Source organism: Mesoplodon bidens (assembly GCF_964165515.1).
Source record: "Mesoplodon bidens genome assembly, chromosome: X".
Taxonomy (NCBI): Eukaryota; Metazoa; Chordata; class Mammalia; order Artiodactyla; family Ziphiidae; genus Mesoplodon; species Mesoplodon bidens.
In genome coordinates, this window is record NC_138163.1 from 95,370,131 (window position 1) to 95,389,258 (window position 19,128).

Genomic DNA, 19,128 nt, shown 5'->3' on the forward strand with positions numbered 1-19,128 from the left:
TGCAGAACCATTTCTTTTTTTTTTTTTTGTAGATTCCATATATGTGTGTTAGCCTACGGTATTTGTTTTTCTCTTTCTGCCTTTCTTCACTCTGTATGACAGACTCTAGGTCCATCCACCTCACTACAAATAACTCAATTTCATTTCTCTTTGTGGCTGAGTAATGTTCCATTGTATATATGTGCCACATCTTCTTTATCCATTCATCTGTCGATGGACACTTAGATTGCTTCCATGTCCTGGCTATTGTAAATAGAGCTGCAATGAACATTTTGGTACATGACTTTTTTTTTTTTTTTTTTTTTTTTGCGGTATGCGGGCTTCTCACTGCTGTGGCCTCTCCTGTTGCGGAGCACAGGCTCCGGACGCGCAGGCTCAGCGGCCATGGCTCACGGGCCTAGCCGCTCCACGGCATGTGGGATCCTCCCAGACTGGGGCACGAACCTGCGTCCTCTGCATCGGCAGGCGGACTCTCAACCACCGCGCCACCAGGGAAGCCCTACTATATCTCTTTGACTTACATCTGGAAAATGGGGATTAAGAACACTAGTTATTTTATAGGACTATTGTGAGAATTAAATTTGTGACAGCAACACGAGGGCACGTCCTGGTCAGATAGGGCCATACTCAGTGTGAAGGGCTTGGACACTGGAGCTGCCCACTCAGTCCCCGCACTTCAGACAAAGCAGAACGCTCAGTTCCCAGGCCCTCTACAGGGCAGCAGCAGGCAAGCACAGTCAGGGAAACCGCAGGTAGTGGCTCTGAATTAAATGGAAATAAATTTTCATGGAAAAGGGTTTGAGGTCATAGACATTCTTTGAGGCTTTAGAGGTAGACAGACTGGCTCCAACACTCTGTGATCCTAGCTGTGTTTCGGAATTCTAATGTATTAGCTCTGCGTGAGTATGTGTATGTGTATGTGTGGGCACGCGCGCGTGCGCGCAGGTGACACGCCTCCTCGATAATCCTGACAAATCTTTACAGACCGCTGGGTTTAAGATCTGCCTGCGTGAGTTTCTGTACTAAGACAGCTGGATCAGCTTGCCTGATCCCTCTACCCCGAGAGGCTACCACGGCACATGGAACATACGCCTTTTCTGACTTTTACACCAGCTCCCTGTATTCAGCAGCTTCTAGTACCCGTGCACTGCGGACTTCCTGGCTTCGTGATCAGTGTTGGCCTTTCTAACAATCTCTCAGTTTCTGAAATGTCCTCACGGTGGGAGCTTTCTTAAGGCCCCTAGGCTTTGCAAGTGAAAAGTGACTGAAGCATAAAAATCATTTAAAGAAATTTAACTGCAGAAATTAATTAGTGAATATAAGACTGGTAATTTGATGGTTTGTTTTGCTGAAGATCACAAATATTCGGGATTAAGGAATCATAACCATGAGCCCCCAAACAGTGGAATTTTCAGATAGAGGCCTTCATGCTCACAGTCACAAGGTCCCAGTTCCCCTGATCTGACTCCTCATCCTACTGCCTCTATTTTTTTATCACCCAAATCTTTGTCTCCTCTTCCTCTTTTCCTCTCTTGCACTGTAAATGTACTCCGTGGATACTTCTAATTCAGAAATTACATTCTTTTTTTATGTTTGTTTTCCTGTGAGATCCTGAAGGGCTAGGACCGTATTTTCTTTGCTCTTTGCTTATCCTGTACGACGTACACTGCATGAAACATGGCAGGCATTGCTGAAGGTTTGCTGAAGGCATTTCTTTCATACTGAAACTCTGACAGCAGAAACATCCACTTGCCATCTGGGAGTAGGACAGTAGATGCATTCTATATAGGTAGCATGTGTGTGGTTTCTGAGTATCAGGCAAACTCTTCTAGAACCTAGGAGGTGTTGGAGGACGAGATCTGGTTCATTTGTCCATGGGCCTCTACAAAGCACGTGGCACGGTCTTTAGCCCACAATATGGCTAAAAGCAACAATTCCCAGAACTTAGCCATGTGTAAGCCTTTCCATGTCTGCCACCCCCAACTCCAATGTTATAAGCTTAAATGTTTTCTGTAAAGGAAGGTGCTATGTGTCATGAGAAAAACTCGAAAAATAAAGAGAATGGTGACATAGCGACGGTGAGGGATTTTAAAATTTACATTGGTGGCTCTCAAGAACACAGGAATTTTTTTCAAAAACGTTTTAAAAACGTGGAGATATGCAGACAATGGATTGTGACTGCAGTTCCCCTAAATCCCAGCTCTGCCACTTCCTAGCTCTGTGATGAGCAAGGTATCTACCCTCCTGGGCCTTGATTTCCTCATCTGTGAAACTGGAATAACGGTACTTATGCCACAGGGATTTTATGAAAATTGTCAGTGAGATATGTAAACACCTGACACATGGTAGGCCCTCAAAGAGATTTTATCATGTCTTCTGATATGTAGTTAGGAAAAAGCAACAACAGAAAAAAAGGATTCCTTTACAAGAATTTTGGGAATTACACACAGCAGAAAGTTCATCCGAAGCAACAAATCAAGGGTACTTCCTTTGAGATGTAGGCTGGTACTAAAAGCTATTTGATCAAAGTTAAAGCGAAGCTCAGAAACTAAGAGTCTAATTGGTGTCCTCTCCTAGGAGACCTCGTATTTGGGGAACACTGCTAAGAAAACCACCGATGTTCCAATGTGCCCTGAAATAATAAACACCCGAGGAGAAGATGGGGGGAAAAAAGAAAAGGAAAAGCCGTTTTCCTACTAATCTCGAATTCCAGAGGGTGATGCCCGGCTCAGAACCCCTGGTCAGAGCCACCCTACCATGCTGCTCACTAACGGTGCACCTTCCCAGAACAGGTGGATTTTACTGGGGGTGCCGGGAGAATGTGGCCGTTTTCCTGATCCCAATTTTGATTCCATACCTCACTTGTGGTCTTCATCAAAGGAGCCTGCGAAATGTGCAGAACAGCTTGGTAACCCTGAGAAATCTGCAGTATTGCTTCTGAGGGAACTGGTCTCACGGTGCCTGGGCCTGTGGGTGCACAGCAGCATTGATCAGTAAACTCCTGATCTTCCCTCCTGGGCCAGTTGGATGTCTTTGTGGAAGGAAAGGGCATCCTGCCAAGAACAGGATTCTCACACAAGGAAACTAGCTCTGCAACAAAGGACCCTCCCCAGGATCCACAATCATCAAAAGTCATGAAGGAGTGTAAACAACAATTACTTTCTTCCTTCACAAGGACTCAGAATAGTCACCTTCCATCTGCCGCAGCAGGAATCAGTGTTGAATATACCAACGTTTGGCCAAAGCAGCTGGGGCGAGGTCTCTGGGATGAAGAGCTTCTGCAAGTGTTAGGAGATGGGATGAAAGCTTTGGACAGCTGGATCGGTGAAAAAAGGAAGGGAACCGGACAGGACTGCTGGGAGCAAATTAAGCGGGGGTCTGCCTATGCTGCACTCTTTCTGGGGTGTTATCATCGGTGAGCCCCGAGTTTCCCTCTCATTTGGGCAATCTCGCTATGCCAGATCGTGGGCAACTTACAGAATGTCCGTCATCTCAACAGTCTCCCTTATGAAGTGGGAATGACAATATTTCCTTTGAAGGAATTCAACTACAAATCCTGTAGTCCTAGGATTCAACTACAGAAGATCAGTGAAGAGCCTAGCTTGGTGCCCTTCACTGCGTGTACCATCACTCTTCACGTTAATCTCAACTTCCATTTCAACGAGCTCATTACATTCTTTGGCATTCACCATATTTAACTGTGTGATTACCTTTTATTCTCAAAGATACAATTTTATTTGAAGAAAATATATTATGTAAATTAGTACATGTTCTGCGCAGATAAAGCAAAGTCTATTTAGGTGACAAAGCCCTGAGGTCTGGAAACGCCACCCTAAGTCATGCTGCGTAGTAAGCACAGGGCTGGCCTAGGAGGGATCCACGGAAAATGAGTCAGACATCTGGCCGCGCCGACTAGCAGAGTTTGCGTGGCAGCTGATACAGACATGGTGCTCACACAGATGGCACCTACTGGAATAAATGCAGTTTGTAAACAGAATATTTTCCCTGTTAGGATCACTTTCACAAATTAATTCATTAACTGATAGATTAATTCAATGAATATTCAGTAGTGCCTTCCCAGTTGTATCAGAAAGTGTCCTGGATCATGGACTGACAAAGACCAATGAAACATGGCCCTTGCCCTCAAGGGTATCACAATGTACCTAGGGAGGCAGACACATTCATTACGTCAACAGATATCCTCTGCATGACTACAATGTGTGCTCAGCAAAGTTCTGGGCTGCTGGAGATGGACCAGTGGGCAAGAGACAAAGATCCCTAAGACCAAGGACCTCACAGCTGGGAGCTCTGGGGGAGGACAGAGATAAGCAACAAACATAACAAAGAAGTAAATGACAGAGTCTGTTAGTTGATAAGTGTTGTAACAAAAGGACAATTTAGGCCAAGGCAAAGGGGATCAGGGATAGGGTGGAGGGTGGGAAAGACGGGTGCACTTGGCAATATGCTGTCCTGTGGCCTGGTTAGCCCTCACTGAGAAGGCGAGAGCTGAGCAAGGCCTCCAGGGAAATGAGGAAGTCAGCCAGGCGGATGTGGGTGAGGAGCATCCGGGCAAAGGGAAGAGCTAGAGCAAAGACCCTGAGGAGGGAGCCTGGCTGACAAGACCCAGAAACTGCAGAGTCCTGGACCTGAGTGACTGAAGGGAGGCTGGTGGGGTAAAGTCAGAGAGGAAATGGGGCCAGATCTTGTAGGGCCTCCTACACCTTTCTGAGGGTTTCGCATTTGACTCTGAGCCATGAACGCAACAGCGCTAGGAAGGGTTTAGTTGCTGAATTGGAGGTCTGTACAGAGGACGGTATCAGTGAAGAGAGGGGATACAGCAGTCAGGGGACCAGAGGGAGTGATCAAAGAAGCAGGAGAAATCAAGGAGCGCTGCCCCTTTGCCAGAGAGTGGAAACACTCGCCTGGACTTGACCTCCATTGACCGTTGGGCTCACACCCGTGACTGTGAACCCGTGTGCCGTTACTCACAAAATCACAAACGTACAAGTCCTGTATTCATCCCCATGGTGCCTCCGTTAAGCAAAGAAAAAGAAGAATGGGGAGGTATTTTTTTGCTCCAATCCCTTTGCATCTGAGAAGTTTCTACTGAACTACCTACTGTAGCCCCACTCTGAAGCCCTTGCTGTGCTTCAAGGAAAAACAGATTATCCAAGGAACATGATGAAGCCTCCCTTTTCACACACGTGAAAAGCTATGTGTGGAGTTGCCTCTCTTCACTCGTCTTTCATTTTATATTTGTAATAAACAATTATTAGGTGCAATGAGAACCTTCCTTTATGATCCATGTAGGCTTTGTCACACTCTTTCATTCAATCAATGTGTTTTGAATCCCTGCTGGATGCCGAGCTCAGGTCACTGTGCTGACTCAGGGGGAACAGGTATGTATCAGGCTGGACCCTAGCCTTTCAGTTGCTTACAAACATACAGACAGATCATCACACTGCTCCTTGATTAGAGCCATGACAGAATTAAAGTCAAGGGAGCCCGGTAAAATGGACGAGGGGCATCTAATCGCAGTGTAAGGGGTGGGTGAGTACACATGATCAGGAGAGCCTTTGGGGGAAGGTTGAAGTTAATGAGGTAGGTGCTTTTATTATCCCCAGTTCACAGATGAGAACTATCAAGGTCCAAGATATTCACTGGCTTAAGGCTGCACGGCTACTGAGAGAGCCAGACTTAAGTTCTAGGGCATTTGGTTTACAAAACACCAATGTTTTCCCACTCACTGACTACTACTAAAATCACATTTCCCGACTCTGCTTCCCTTTAGTACATCTAGGAATCCTCTCAGGTATGTGTGGTCACTCTCCCGAAAGCTGGGTCCAGCTGTGAAGACCACAAGGCCCTCAGAAGGTCTGTAACATTCTCCATCTGCGGTGACAGCTGTTCTGGAGAGCTCCTCCCGCTTAGAATTGCATTCCACTTAAAATTAATCGCAAAAGGGGCAGCTCTAGCTTCCATGCCCATCTCACCAAGAAAGGCACCCAACTTCCCAGGACCACGCTTCTAATGTTGCTGTCACTTTCCAATCTGCCTGCTCTTTCCTAAATCAGAAAACATGTGGAAATATGTATCCCCGACTTGTTGCGCTCAGAGCAGATCCCCTCAGTTTGAGAACATTACATAGAAGCTGTGTTCTCCTGGGTGCCCAGATCTCCCAGGCAGAAGAAAAGGAGAGCAGAGGAAGTCTGTGCCACAAGGAATGACATGTACTGTGTGTGTATCTCAGCAACTCTCAACTCACGTGAAATCTGTCATAGTGAAGGGAAGATTACCTTTGGTGTCAGGCAGACCAACGTGTGACTCAGCTCCATCACTTGCTGCCTCACTTCCTTAAACCCATCTCAGTCTGTCTCTTAATCTGTTGAAAGGAGATTTTGATACTCATTTTTCAATTTAGCTGGTAAATAAATATTACATGCATAAAGCGGACGCTCGACAAATCAAAATCAATGCCCAGGATGATGACAAAATAGAACGTCTTCTTCTCTGTAACACTAATTCCATTTTATGCTTGCAGGGGAAATTGAACTTCAACGTGTTAAGTAACATGTCAAGGTGACACCCTTCATTGGTGGGAGTGAGATGGGCCCTCAGGTGGGCTTTTCACTATATTTCTCAGGAGAAGAACATCCAGAGTGGAAATAGCTTCCTTTGAACTCAGTGACCCTTAGCAAATGAACACCTTACCTAAGAAGTCAGCTCTGAACGTCATCCAAAAATGCCACAACAGAATGCAAACTGGTGGAGCCACTATGGAAAATGGTATGGAGGTTCCTCAAAAAAACTGAAAACAGAGTTGCCATATGATCCTGCAATCCCACTCCCGGGCATATATCCGGAGAAAAACATAACTTGAAAAGATACATGCACCCCAGGGTTCACTGCAGCACTCTTCACAATAGCCAAGATATGGAAACAACCTAAATGTCCATCGACAGAGGAATGGATAAAGAAGACGTGGTACCTATATACAATGGAAAACTACTAAGCCACAAAACACAATGAAATAATGCCACCTGCAGCAACATGGATGCAACTAGAGATTATCATAGTAAGTGAAGTAAGTCAGAAACAGAAAGACAAATACCATATGCTATCACTTATATGTGGAATCTAAAATATGACGCGAATGAACTTATCTACGAAACAGAAAAGGACTCACAGACATAGAGAGCAGCCTCATAGTTGCCAAGGGGGAGAAGGCAGGTGGAGGGATGGATTAGGAGTCTGGGATTAGCAGATGCAAAATATTATATATAGAATGGATAAACAGCAAGGTTCTACTGTACAACACAGGGATCTATATTCAATATCCTGTGATAAACCATAATGGAAAAGAACATGAAAAAGAATGTATACATATGTATAACTGAATCACTTTGTTATACAGTAGAAATGAACACAACGTTGTAAATCAACTACACTTCAATAAAATAAATTTTTTCAATGCCACAACAAGCCGTAGCTCTTGATAAAATGAATCCTTTTGACAAGACATGGTGACTTTGGGAGAGCACCGCCATAGAGACATGAAGACTTGAATTCAAATACTAACTCCATTCTAAGCCTTCTCTTCTATGAAACGAAAATAATAACTGTCTCCTTAGGATTTAATGGGCTGTCAGTTAAACAAGATACAGGGCTCAACACAGGGTCTGGCACAAAGACTGACACGTACAAATATTACATGTCTTAACTTCATCCCTCTCCTTCTGACTCCAGGGAAAGTTCAATGGCAATCTCTTCAAGAAGAGGTGGAATTTCTACTGGGGAACATACTTTCTTTATTTTTGGTTGGATTTCGATGGATGGCAGTTAATGGTGGTGTCAGCTAGCTCTTGATGTATAAGAAACCACCCCGAATTTTAGTGGCTTTAAACAACAACTGATTCTTTTGCTCATAATTCTACAGCTCAACGACTTCAGCTGGGCTCGGGTGACTGGTCCTTCTGCTCTCCTCAGAAGGCTTACTTATGCATCCGTGGTCGGTGCTCTATCGGCTAACTGGCTCTGCTGGGGGATGGATGGTCTAGGATGGTCCCACCTACATTTCTGGCAAAGGATCCACTGTAAGGTGGGGTGAAGGCGATGCATGGACTGTGGATCTCTCAGCATTCACCTAGCCCAGGCTTCTTCACATTCTTGTCATCTTGTTTCAAGAGCAGCAAGAGAGGGTAAACCCCACTGCACAGGCACTTTTCAATTCTCTGCTTGCTTCACACTTGCTATGGTCCCATGGCACAAAGCAAGCTCCATGCCAAGGCCAAGGACGATGTGGGAGGCAAGCACGTATCACAGCTATTGCTGTAACAGTCTGCTACCACAGTGGCTCATGAAACAACCCTGTTCATCAGTGGAGAAACAATGAACTATAGATAAACCAGACAGCAGAGTGCTAGTCTCCCAAAACAGATTTCTACTCCTCTTTAGAAAAAGTTAAAACTGTCTTGCCCTATTCTTTTAACAGGTGGAAAATAAAATTATTTTATGAAATTTGGAAAAAAACTAATTTGAAAATTTCCTTGGCATTGCACTAAACCTACAACCCGTGGATCTCTTTATCCAGGAACATGCTATGACTTTGCCAGTAGGAATTCAGTCTCTACCTCCTTCCGTATCATAATGTTGCTTCACCTCCCCTTTCCAGTAAATATGCCCCACCCCCGGCACAGACATATTGCATAGGCATAATCTGATGTGGGAGTGATGTGCAGCAGACCATAAAACGGCACCTCTGGTGAGACAAGGACATAGTACCTGGTAACTGTGAAGCAGACTTGTGATGTGGCTGGGGCCTGTTTGGTCCACACCTCCCTGCAGACACCAGTCCAATCTCCCAGCTTTGCTAAAGTTCCTCTTGATTTATTCAAATATCTTTTAGAGTTGAGTACAAGTTTTATCGCTTTCTACTACAATGCCCTAACCATATTTTTTAGGATCCCTCGGTATTTTGTTTACTTTGTAGTGGTTGATATTGCTACTGTGATGTCATCGTTTCCCCATTATATGTTCTAGGGGGTTATTGCTGGCATACATGAAAGCTCTTGGGATTTTAAATGTTAATGTTTATTAACTTCTACCATTTAAAGAAATTATTTATTTATTTATTATTATTTTCTTTTGTGGTACGCGGGCCTCTCACCGTTGTGGCCCCTTCCGCTGCAGAGCACAGGCTCCGGACGCGGAGGCTCAGCGGCCATGGCCCACGGGCCCGGCCACTCCGTGGCATGTGGGATCCTCCCGGACCAGGTCACGAACCCGTGTCCCCTGCATCGGCAGGCGGATTCCCAACCACTGCACCACCAGGGAAGTCCTAAAAAAATTTATTTTTACATTTTACATTTATTTTACATCGTTTCTTAGGTGTTTCCCAAGAATATATTCCTACCATCTGCTAAGAATGACAATTTTGTCTTCTTTACCAAAATGGTAATCTCATTACACGGGAAAGAAAATCTAAAATGATATGTAATAATATGGGTGATAATTGGTATATTTGCCTAGATCCTGACTATAATGAATTTTGTATCTAGTTGTTTAACATCATTTGTGTATTTGTGAGTATGGGCACACTGAGGTATACAGCCTGTGCTGAAATCTATTTTCCTAGTGTTTTGGTGGTTTTTTGTTTTGTTTTGTTTGTTTGTTTTGCCCGCACCTCGCGGCATGAGGCAGTTCCCCAGCCAGGGATCCAACCCGTGCCCCCTGCACTGAAGCGCAGAGTCTTAACCACTGGGCCACCAGGGAAGTCCTCCTAGTTTGTTTTTAATCATGGTATGTTGCCTTCCTCCAAATGTTCCTTGATCATCCATATATCGGTAAAATATGGTCATCAGCACCAGTATCGCTATTGGTTGAGGTCATTCTCTTCATTTCTCCATTTTATCATTTTCTTCATACAGTTTTATTATATTATGACCATATATTTTTGTCTTATTATGCTCTAGATATTGAGGGTAGTCTTGCCACCAGGAACAGAATCATTTTTATGAGCTATTTACATATACACGGCATGGAACAGACCCTGGCAAGCTGAACTAACTTGTTATTTAAAAACCGGACTGTATGTTTCATAACCATTTTCCACATACCTTTCCGATTCAATTTCCCCTTGATGAGTGGATTATTTCACTGGAAAAGTGAGTTGTTGTGATCCTGCTTGCCTGATGCCAGCAGAGGGTCTGTGGGTAAGAGAAAGACAAAGATGCCTAAGTTGCAATAAGGCAAAAGGGAGGGGATATCAGAGGTCTTCTCCATAGGTTACTGTGAGCGCAGGGAAACAATAAGAAAAATTACAAAGGAGGGGGAAGGCTTTAGGCTGTTACATCTGGGGCTGTGGGAGAGCCACTTCTTGGCCAAGGGGACAGGATGACCAGACAGAGGTGAGAGAGCACCAAGTGGCCTTGCTGGATTCCCTGGCCAGGAGGCTTCTAAAAATCAAAATGCAAAATATGAAGGGATTGCCAGAGGCACGTTTCCCAAAGCCTCAACCAGTACTTCTCAATGAGAAAGAGAGACAAGGGTGGAGTGTGTGGAGGGGAGAGATTCCTGGGATTTAATAAAACACTGCTTGGGGTGGTTCTCCAGCTGTTGGGTGAACATGACCCAAAATGCAAAGGTCTGAACCAAGAAGGTGGGGAGTTTACTGCTGAGGAAACCGAGGACCAGAGGTTAGGTAAGATGTCAACAGGGGTTCAAGAAAGGTGTTCACTTCTGGGCTGTGCCAAGATGCCTGGCAAGGTGAAGAACCTGTTGAAGAAACAAAACCGCATGATATGACGAAGCAAAGATTAGGTTCTGTTTTGTCAAGAATACCGAGGATCGTCTTCACAAAACCGGGGCCTTCCTGTAAGGAAGCCAGCACTCTACCTTATGGCTGATGACGAAGACCACACGCACTTGACCGTCCGTCCTCTGTGTAAAACGGTTGCGTGTGTGTTTCCTGCAACCTGGTGGGGAGGGTGAGGAGAAACGTCCAGCCGCGCCACAGCCACGTCTGGCTCGAAGGCACACGTGGAAGCAAGCTTGGCCCAAGCGGGGCATTTCACCCCGGGGGATGCACATTCCCAGCCCGGAGGTGCGGGGCGCCTGCGCAGTGCGCCCCAGGCGCCACGCGCTGCGGGAGCCACGAGACCCCCGCCCTCCGACGGGAACGCGCACGTGCCCGGGGACGGGGACGCGCCCGCGAATGCGCCTCACCTCGCTCAACCCCGGCCCCGTCGGCTGAGGAGGGAGGGACGGGGACACGCACGGGAGACGCGGGTAGGCTCCGCGCAGAGTGGCGGGCTCCGGGGCGGAGGCGGGGATGGGGGCGGTGGCGGCGGCGCCTCCTCCACTCAGGCGTCTGCGCCCGGGACCCCCCGGCCGCGCCGGGGGACGGACCGACTGACGTACCTCGTGCGCCCCCGCCTCCGTCCCCGCCCCCGCCTCATCTTCCCCGAGCTCCCGTGGCTCGCGGGCTGAGACGCTTCTCTCTCCCCGCCCCTGCCCGCGGCTCTTTCTCACCACAGCACCTCGGAGTCCCTCGGCCCGGTGGCGACGGCAGCAAGGGACCCGAGCAGCGGCGAGCGGCCTCGAGGATGAAGTGCAAGCCGAACCAGACGCGGACCTACGACCCGGAGGGGTTCAAGAAGCGGGCGGCGTGCCTGTGCTTCCGGAGCGAGCGCGAGGACGAGGTGCTGTTAGTGAGTAGCAGTCGGTACCCGGACCGCTGGATCGTGCCGGGCGGGGGCATGGAGCCCGGGGAAGAGCCGGGCGGTGCTGCAGTCCGCGAGGTGTACGAAGAGGCGGGAGTCAAGGGGAAGTTAGGCCGGCTCCTGGGCATTTTCGAGCAGAACCAAGATCGCAAGCACAGAACGTACGTGTATGTACTGACTGTCACTGAGATTCTGGAGGATTGGGAAGATTCGGTTAGCATTGGGAGGAAGCGAGAGTGGTTCAAAATCGAAGATGCGATCAAGGTTCTCCAGTGCCACAAGCCCGTGCATGCCGAATATCTGCAAAAACTAAAGCTGGGCGGTTCCCCAACCAGTGGAAACTCCATGGCCCCGTCCCTGCCAGAGAGCAATCCCTAGTATGTACCGCTCCTGCACAGACTCTTGCTTTCTACCTACCTGACAGTAAATAGTGCCCGGGGCACCCCTGGTGCCGTGTGCGGTCTCACCGGGAGGAGGGAGGCTTCTTTTGTTTCCTTGGCAGACCTCTGAATCACGCTTGCAAACTGTCTCAGTTGCCAGGCACTGTTTTCAGACATTTTGCACGTTTTTCAGATGCTTTCAGAATCGCTTCTTGGTAGCACTGTAACACATTTCGGAAAGCCAAAGCCACATGGGATTTTTTGGTTTGTTTGTTTGTTTATAAAGGTGCCTTAACTGCTGACCCAGTCTTTGGGGGGCGGGTGTGTGTGTGTGTGTGTACACGTGTATACGTGTTGTGGTTTTTTTTTTTAACAGTTCACACGTGTGTGTGTGTCCGTATGTGTCTGCGTGTGTCTGCGTGTGTATGCACTTTTGGTACCAGTCTTGTGGTTTTTTTGTAGTGAAGGCCTTTAAAATCTGATCACCTTGGTTGTATGGCAACTTCATTAATTTTTTCTCTTAAGTTGTTTTCTCATTCACAGCATTAGCCCTTGTCAGAAAGCCCTTCTGTGATTGGTTTGAAGGACCAGTGTTGAATTTCAAAGAAGTATTTAAGGAATTTTACATCATGTGCTCTTTCCACACTGAACAATAATTTTATCTTCAGATATGTGATCTAATTTGCCCTTTTCAGAAATTGCTTAATTCATATGTCGATAATTCGATTTTCAGAACGTTTTCACAACTGGTAGTTTTTTACTTCTTACTTGAAATGGCCATTTCCCATTGAGCCTGAATGTAGCTTAGCAAAATATGATTTTATAGAATAAAGACCCTCTCGGGAAGGTATTGTTATGTACATATCCTGATATGTACATATTATGAAAACTGTACTCTGAGTGAGATTTAGCGTGTTCAACTTCCAACTCCCATTGCTCCTTTCTCAGTGCTCTAGAACAACATGGTTCTCTCATTATAAACTAGTCTTTGAAAGAAAGTTAGTTCACATATTTGAGTTCATGATAGTCCACTTAAACTTGTCTGAATACCAGTAGCCAAAGGAATGGAATATTATATGGTAATTACATCCCAGTTGAGTGAGTTAGCCTTCTTGATATTCAGCTGCTACAGAATTCTCAAACTGTCAGGACGCCTGTGAAGATTTAGGATAAAGGTTTTGTGTCACATGACAGACTTAAAAGCTACCAAATTAAAAGCTCTTACATTTGCTTCAGTACTTGTTTGAAATCAGGGATCCTGTCTAAAGTGCATAGGTCTGTCTTCTGGAACTACCTTTATTCCTCTAGCCATGTCGTCAGTTAGGTAGTGGGAAAATCTACTTTCTGAAGAGGACATCAGGGTGGAAAGGTCATTCCTTATATAACGCTTAAGCATTTTTAAAACATTCTTCTAGTAAATAAATAAGGTAGAAAATAATGGTTGTTTAAAACATTTTGTTAGTTCTCAAAGTCACCTTTTTAAACACAATTACTGCTGAAGATTGAATGGAAGTTACCTTTCTTAAATTAATTCATAGCTTACTGTTGTGCAGCATACATACAGAACAGTTGACAAATCTTTACAGCTTAATGAATCTTTATATAGTGAGCACATACATGTAACCAGAGTTCAGATCCAGAAATTAATATTACCTGTTACTCAAAAGCCCATTGCATTCCTCTTCCTAATCAGTACTCCGCCCTCCTATCTTTTAAGTTCTGCTTTTGAACTTTATATTGAATTTTAGAACACACTCTTTTGTGCTGCCCCCTTGTGTGCTATGTGTATTTTGTTCCTCAAAATACTCAAATATTTTTCTCTATTTGGTTGCATTTTAATTCTACAAATTGGTAACATGCTTATACGATTGCTTCTAAAAAGTGGGTTCTGTTCCACTTTCTAAAGAAATTCAGTACCACTCTTTTGAAAACAAATCTTATTGCACATTCAAGCACAGATAAACAATGTACAAGTTTCAGTTCACAAAACATTTTCGGTACTAATGCTATCAAAGTAAACTAAAAAATGAGTGGGTTTTTTAAAACCAATGACAGTTTTATTATCTGAATTATATCATTTGATTAATTATGGTTATTGTGTATTTTTCTGTTTTTCTCTGCAAAAGTGATATATATCGAATATATATTTGAGTACATATTTTTAATTCCAAACAATCTGACTTTTACTATTCATTCAATCTCAAATAGACCCAAAGATATTTTCCCCCAATAACCTAGTTATTCTAGGTTAGAAGACTCTTAAATTCTACATTAACATTAACACAGCAGATATACTGGGTTCTTATTTTACAGATAATTTTGCAGATAAAAACCCCTTCCACCTGAAATGCTATCACAAATACTTTGGAGCCTTAACTTGTTATTCTTAGAGGTAATAATGCATCATCTTATTTGGTTCTTAAATTAAGTATCTGACAAAGGCAAAAATGTACAATATTCATATTAACCCGTTATAAAGAATTTAGCCTATAAATATGTTGTGGGTTTGTTTGTTTTGTTTGTTTGGTTGGGTTTTTTTTGTCGTTGTTGTTTTTTGCCAGAAACATTTAGAATATGTCATGCTTTTTTTTTTTTTTTGCGGTACGCGGGCCTCTCACTGTTGTGGCCTCTCCCGTTGCGGAGCACAGGCTCCGGACGCTCAGGCTCAGCGGCCATGGCTCACGGGCCCAGCCACTCCGCGGCATGTGGGATCTTCCCGGACCAGGGCAAGAACCCGTGTCCCATGCATCAGCAGGCGGACTCTCAACCACTGCGCCACCAGGGAAGCCCTGTCATGCTATTTTTTAGGATTGACCGTTAGGTTCATCTAAGTAGTTTTTGTGAAATATTCTCTGGAACCTAGCCTAAAATAGTTTAAAGCTCCAAGGAGATTTCGTTTTTTTTCTCTTTAAGACCAAGTGTTTCAGGCTAAACAGGTGAGCAGAGGTCATATATAGAAAATTTCTACCACCTCAGTGCTCCAAAGATTGTACAGTTGGGATTCTTTTTCCTTCTAAGAGTGTTAAAAAGTCACTTATATGTTGTTTGTTTGGTTTTTCAGCCCTCCCCTTGGTAGAAACGGAGAAAGGGTACTCTTCATAGCTAATTGAAGTTTGCAGAAATGAATCAAATTTATGTTCTGCATGTTTTATAAACAGCATACATTTTCAGCTGTGACCCGTGTCCCCTGCATCGGCAGGCAGATTCTCAACCACTGCGCCACCAGGGAAGCCCAGAAACTTGACATTTTTATGAGAGTTTGATGTGATACATCAAACTACATTGGGCTTTGAAGTCAAACAGACCTAGGGTTGAAAACTGCTTCCAGTTTTTGTAAATTCTGTAACTTCAGCCAAATTGTCTAACTGTCTGATGCTCAGGGGTTTTTAATATAAAATTGAAGATAATAAAAATAGTTAATTCATAAACTTTTCCTATGAGAAGCCTTTTCTGACCACCTGGGTCAACATATCCTCTTCTGTGTGTGTCATGGTTCTCACAATTTATTGTACTTCTCTATTTGCATGGCTGTGTGGCCAGTAGACCACAAACTTTTTGATGGGTAGGAACCAGCCTGAATAATTGCCATAAGCTTAGAGTCCAGAACATGGACTTTAGGACTTTTTTATGTCTTAGATGACCACTCCCCACTTTGCAAAACTTCTGGTATCACTGCTTTCCTGACTTCTTTGTTTTGTAACATATACTGACCTGTAACTCCCTCAGCTGCGGATCCAGACTCACATTGCATCTGCATTAGATAATTCTGTGAAGGCTTTCCAGATGCAAAGTGAGTGATGCAGATAATAAACCTTTTGTAAATTTATCAATTGGAAGAATTGTCAAATTAGTATGAGCCTGCTAATTGTATGTTGGTTTGTTTCTCCAGATGAACAGCAAAGATATCCAGGATTGCTTTGAAAGAGTCATTGATGTGAACCACTGATGAATGGAATTGGCAAGTATAAGTGAGCACTTCCATGTTTCCAAGGAGACAGCTCATCTGGTTTTACTCGTACATCTTGGGACACTCCTTCCCTGTCTATTCCACTGACTCCTCTTGCCCTGGTGATTGTACTATTGTATGTGAACAGACTCTTATTCAGCACCCGTAGCCTTTTATTGTGCTTTTTTGATATGTCTGCCTTCTTCATTAGACTGTGATATCCTTGAGAGCAAGGACCACGTTTCCTTACTCTTTGCATATTCTGCATCTGAGACACTACTTGAAATATGGTTGGCATCACTGCAGGTTCTTTGATTCAACTCATATTTTATAATCACTACATGGTAAAACATTCCCCTTCCAATCTGGTGCTAGTAGAGTATATGCTGTCCAGGCACCACGTGTGTGGCTTGTCTGTATCAGGTGTTTCAGAAACTTTTCAAGGCAGTTGTAAGATATTCAAGGACAAGAATTATTACTCATATTTCTAAGTCATACCACACAGTGGCTGGCAGTTTTAAGATTACCCATCACTTAAGGCAGCATTTTGTAGAATCAGTCCTTTGTGTAACAACTTCAGTGTTTTTGTACTGTTGTTAATTTGCTTAAAATTTTATTCAAAAATATCACTTGCTATAAAAGTAACTATAAAAATCAATACAATGAACATAAGATAATGTGCTTTTTATAAAAATTTTAAAATGATATACAAATAATAAATTTAATGATGTTGCACTGCCCTAACCAGCTCTTTCATGTAATCTTAACATCTCTTTGAAGAAAAGATGTTTTTTCTTATTTTTCAGATTCAGTGTACTGTATTATTTGATGCCAGAGGCAAAAAAGACTGCTATAGGCAGTTTCCAAAGTTAATCATGCCACTTAGTTTGCCTAGGTTTCTTTTGCATCTCTTAGTGATTCAGTTGGCCACAGTTTTCCTCCCCTTTTCCAATACATCAGCTAGCTCCTCATCCCCCCTGGTTTCTGCATGTGAGAATGCAGAGGACTGAAAGACAACTGAATTGTTGTCACTTGGCAAAGGCATTGGGGGAAAAAAATAAACTTCTGTTGGGAGGGAACCAAAAATGAAAGATTTAGAGAGGACTTGGGTCAGCTACCTCCAGGAGATCAACTTTAAGAAAATGACAAAGGTGTTTAGAGGAAGTTTTATGGAGTTCTGCCATGGGGTTTGTGATGTCAGCACTCTTTCCCAGCTCCCCACAAAGTCCCTAAAGTGGCTTTAATATGGTAGTTTTCTTTCTTTTGCATTGTAAAGCAATTACATCAGGAAAAAAATGGGCTCCATCTGAGTGTTACACCCTTCCTCATGTTACCAGTGAAATGTATTTATTTAGTAATTGTTCCCCCAACCTTTACAGAATTTGAAATAAAAACACACCTCCCCAACATATTGGGGTTTTTTAGGTGTGATATGGTACTGTGGTTATGTTTTTTTATTCTTATCTGTTAGAGAAATGTACTGTAAATTTGACACATGAAGTGATATGCTACTGATATTTGCTTCAAAATAATCTGAGGGTGGAGTAAGTGAGCATATAGTTGAAAGGAAGTTGGTGAAAAATTGATAATTATTGAAGCTGCGTGATGGATATTTGGGAGTTCATTATTCTATTCTCTATACTTTTGTATATGTTTGACATTTTCCATAATAAAAATTGAAAACAAATTCTTCAGAGTTTACTTGTAGGCCCCCCTCTATCCCTAAGACTTAAGGAGAGAAGTTTGGTTGGAACATCAATCTACAGCCCAGCTGCCAGACTCTCTCCTCCCCTCCAAAAACCTAAGTTTTGTTCCCGAGCTGACATGTTAGCAGACTTGCTCTTCCTTTAGTGTGAATTCTTTCCTTGGAGGTCTCCCAGTTCTACATGTAAAAAGACTTTTAGTCGCATCAGTATGTCAGATATGACCAGAAAGTTTTGAGCCCCGGTGGTGGACATAAGCTTAGGTTCCACTCCCCATTCTACAATTTACCTTAAAAAAATTGAATTGTTTTCCTGATTACAAAATTCATTCATCTTAATTTCAGAAAATTTGTAAAATTCCCCCCAAAATAAATGAATCAAAAATCACACATGATCCCCCTACCCAGAATAACCAAGTTCAAAAAAGTGTGTGTGTGTGTGTGTGTGTGTGTGTGTGTGTATTCCAGCCTTTTTTCTTTCCAAATACAAACATATGTAACCCAGACACAGATGGCACAGGTGAGCCCCTTCCTCCAGAATATTTCCCAAAATCCATGACCCCTTTTGTTAAGCACACACCACACAGGCACCTTGCTGTTCCTCAGTTTTTTAGGCTAATGCTCAGGGCCGTCATGGAATTTGTGTTACTTCTTTCCTGCACAAGTGCGGCAGGCATGGCACAAAACTTGGGTGTGAAATCCAGACCAAGCTCTCTACCAAGTCCTGATGTAGGGCAGAATAGGCTTGGCTTGGTTGGGTTTGGTTTTTCTTCTAATTCCCACACAAACTTTCTACTCACCAAGCACTGAGGCTGCTAGGGGAGGGGGAAGTATCAATTCAGAGGGAGTGCCCCTTTGTTAAATCACACATTGCAATGTATTGGCTAAAGGTAGGCCTGATACTACCTTGTTTTCCAGAAAGTTCCCTGTGTCTTTTCTGAATCCTCAGCAAGCTACCATGTCTGCAGCCTCTGACCCTCATGTGCTCTTCTGGGGACAGTGATTTTCAACTGGTAAACAAGGGCACCACCACTCTGGACTCAGGAAATGGAACCCTGTTCTCACCCTTCTACCTTTTTACCCCAGAATGTGCCCTTATCCATCCCTCATTTCCTACAGTACTCCAGAGACAAGGCCGTAACTCTTGATGAGATTTTATTGAAGATTACCAGATTTTGTGAGGCAAAGAACACAATTTACACCTACTGCACAGTTCATATCTTTTCTAGGTTCCATTGCAAGACCAATTCCCTAATGCAGGCTGACTCCAAATGGCCTAGGAAAGTCCCTCAACCCCCCACTCCCCATCACTACCAAAAACCTGAGAGTTTGCAGTTTCACATCATGGATAAACTGATCCTCACCATGGAGAAGGGAAAG

General features: G+C 43.9%; 1 protein-coding gene across 1 annotated transcript; it reads left to right on the top strand.

Moving 5' to 3' along the window:
• The first annotated feature begins 11,486 nt into the window (after nucleotides 1–11,486).
• On the top strand, nucleotides 11,487–16,669 carry LOC308608711 (diphosphoinositol polyphosphate phosphohydrolase 3-beta-like). Its single transcript, XM_081221998.1, has 2 exons — nucleotides 11,487–12,097; nucleotides 15,990–16,669. Coding segments are annotated over exons 1-2 (495 nt in total). The 5' UTR covers nucleotides 11,487–11,603; the 3' UTR covers nucleotides 15,991–16,669.
• The last annotated feature ends 2,459 nt before the right edge of the window (nucleotides 16,670–19,128 follow it).

What these genes read in the sequence shown, in the direction of transcription:
- LOC308608711 (XM_081221998.1), top strand. Translation starts at nt 11,604, where the DNA reads ATGAAGTGCAAGCCGAACCAGACGCGGACCTACGACCCGGAGGGGTTC.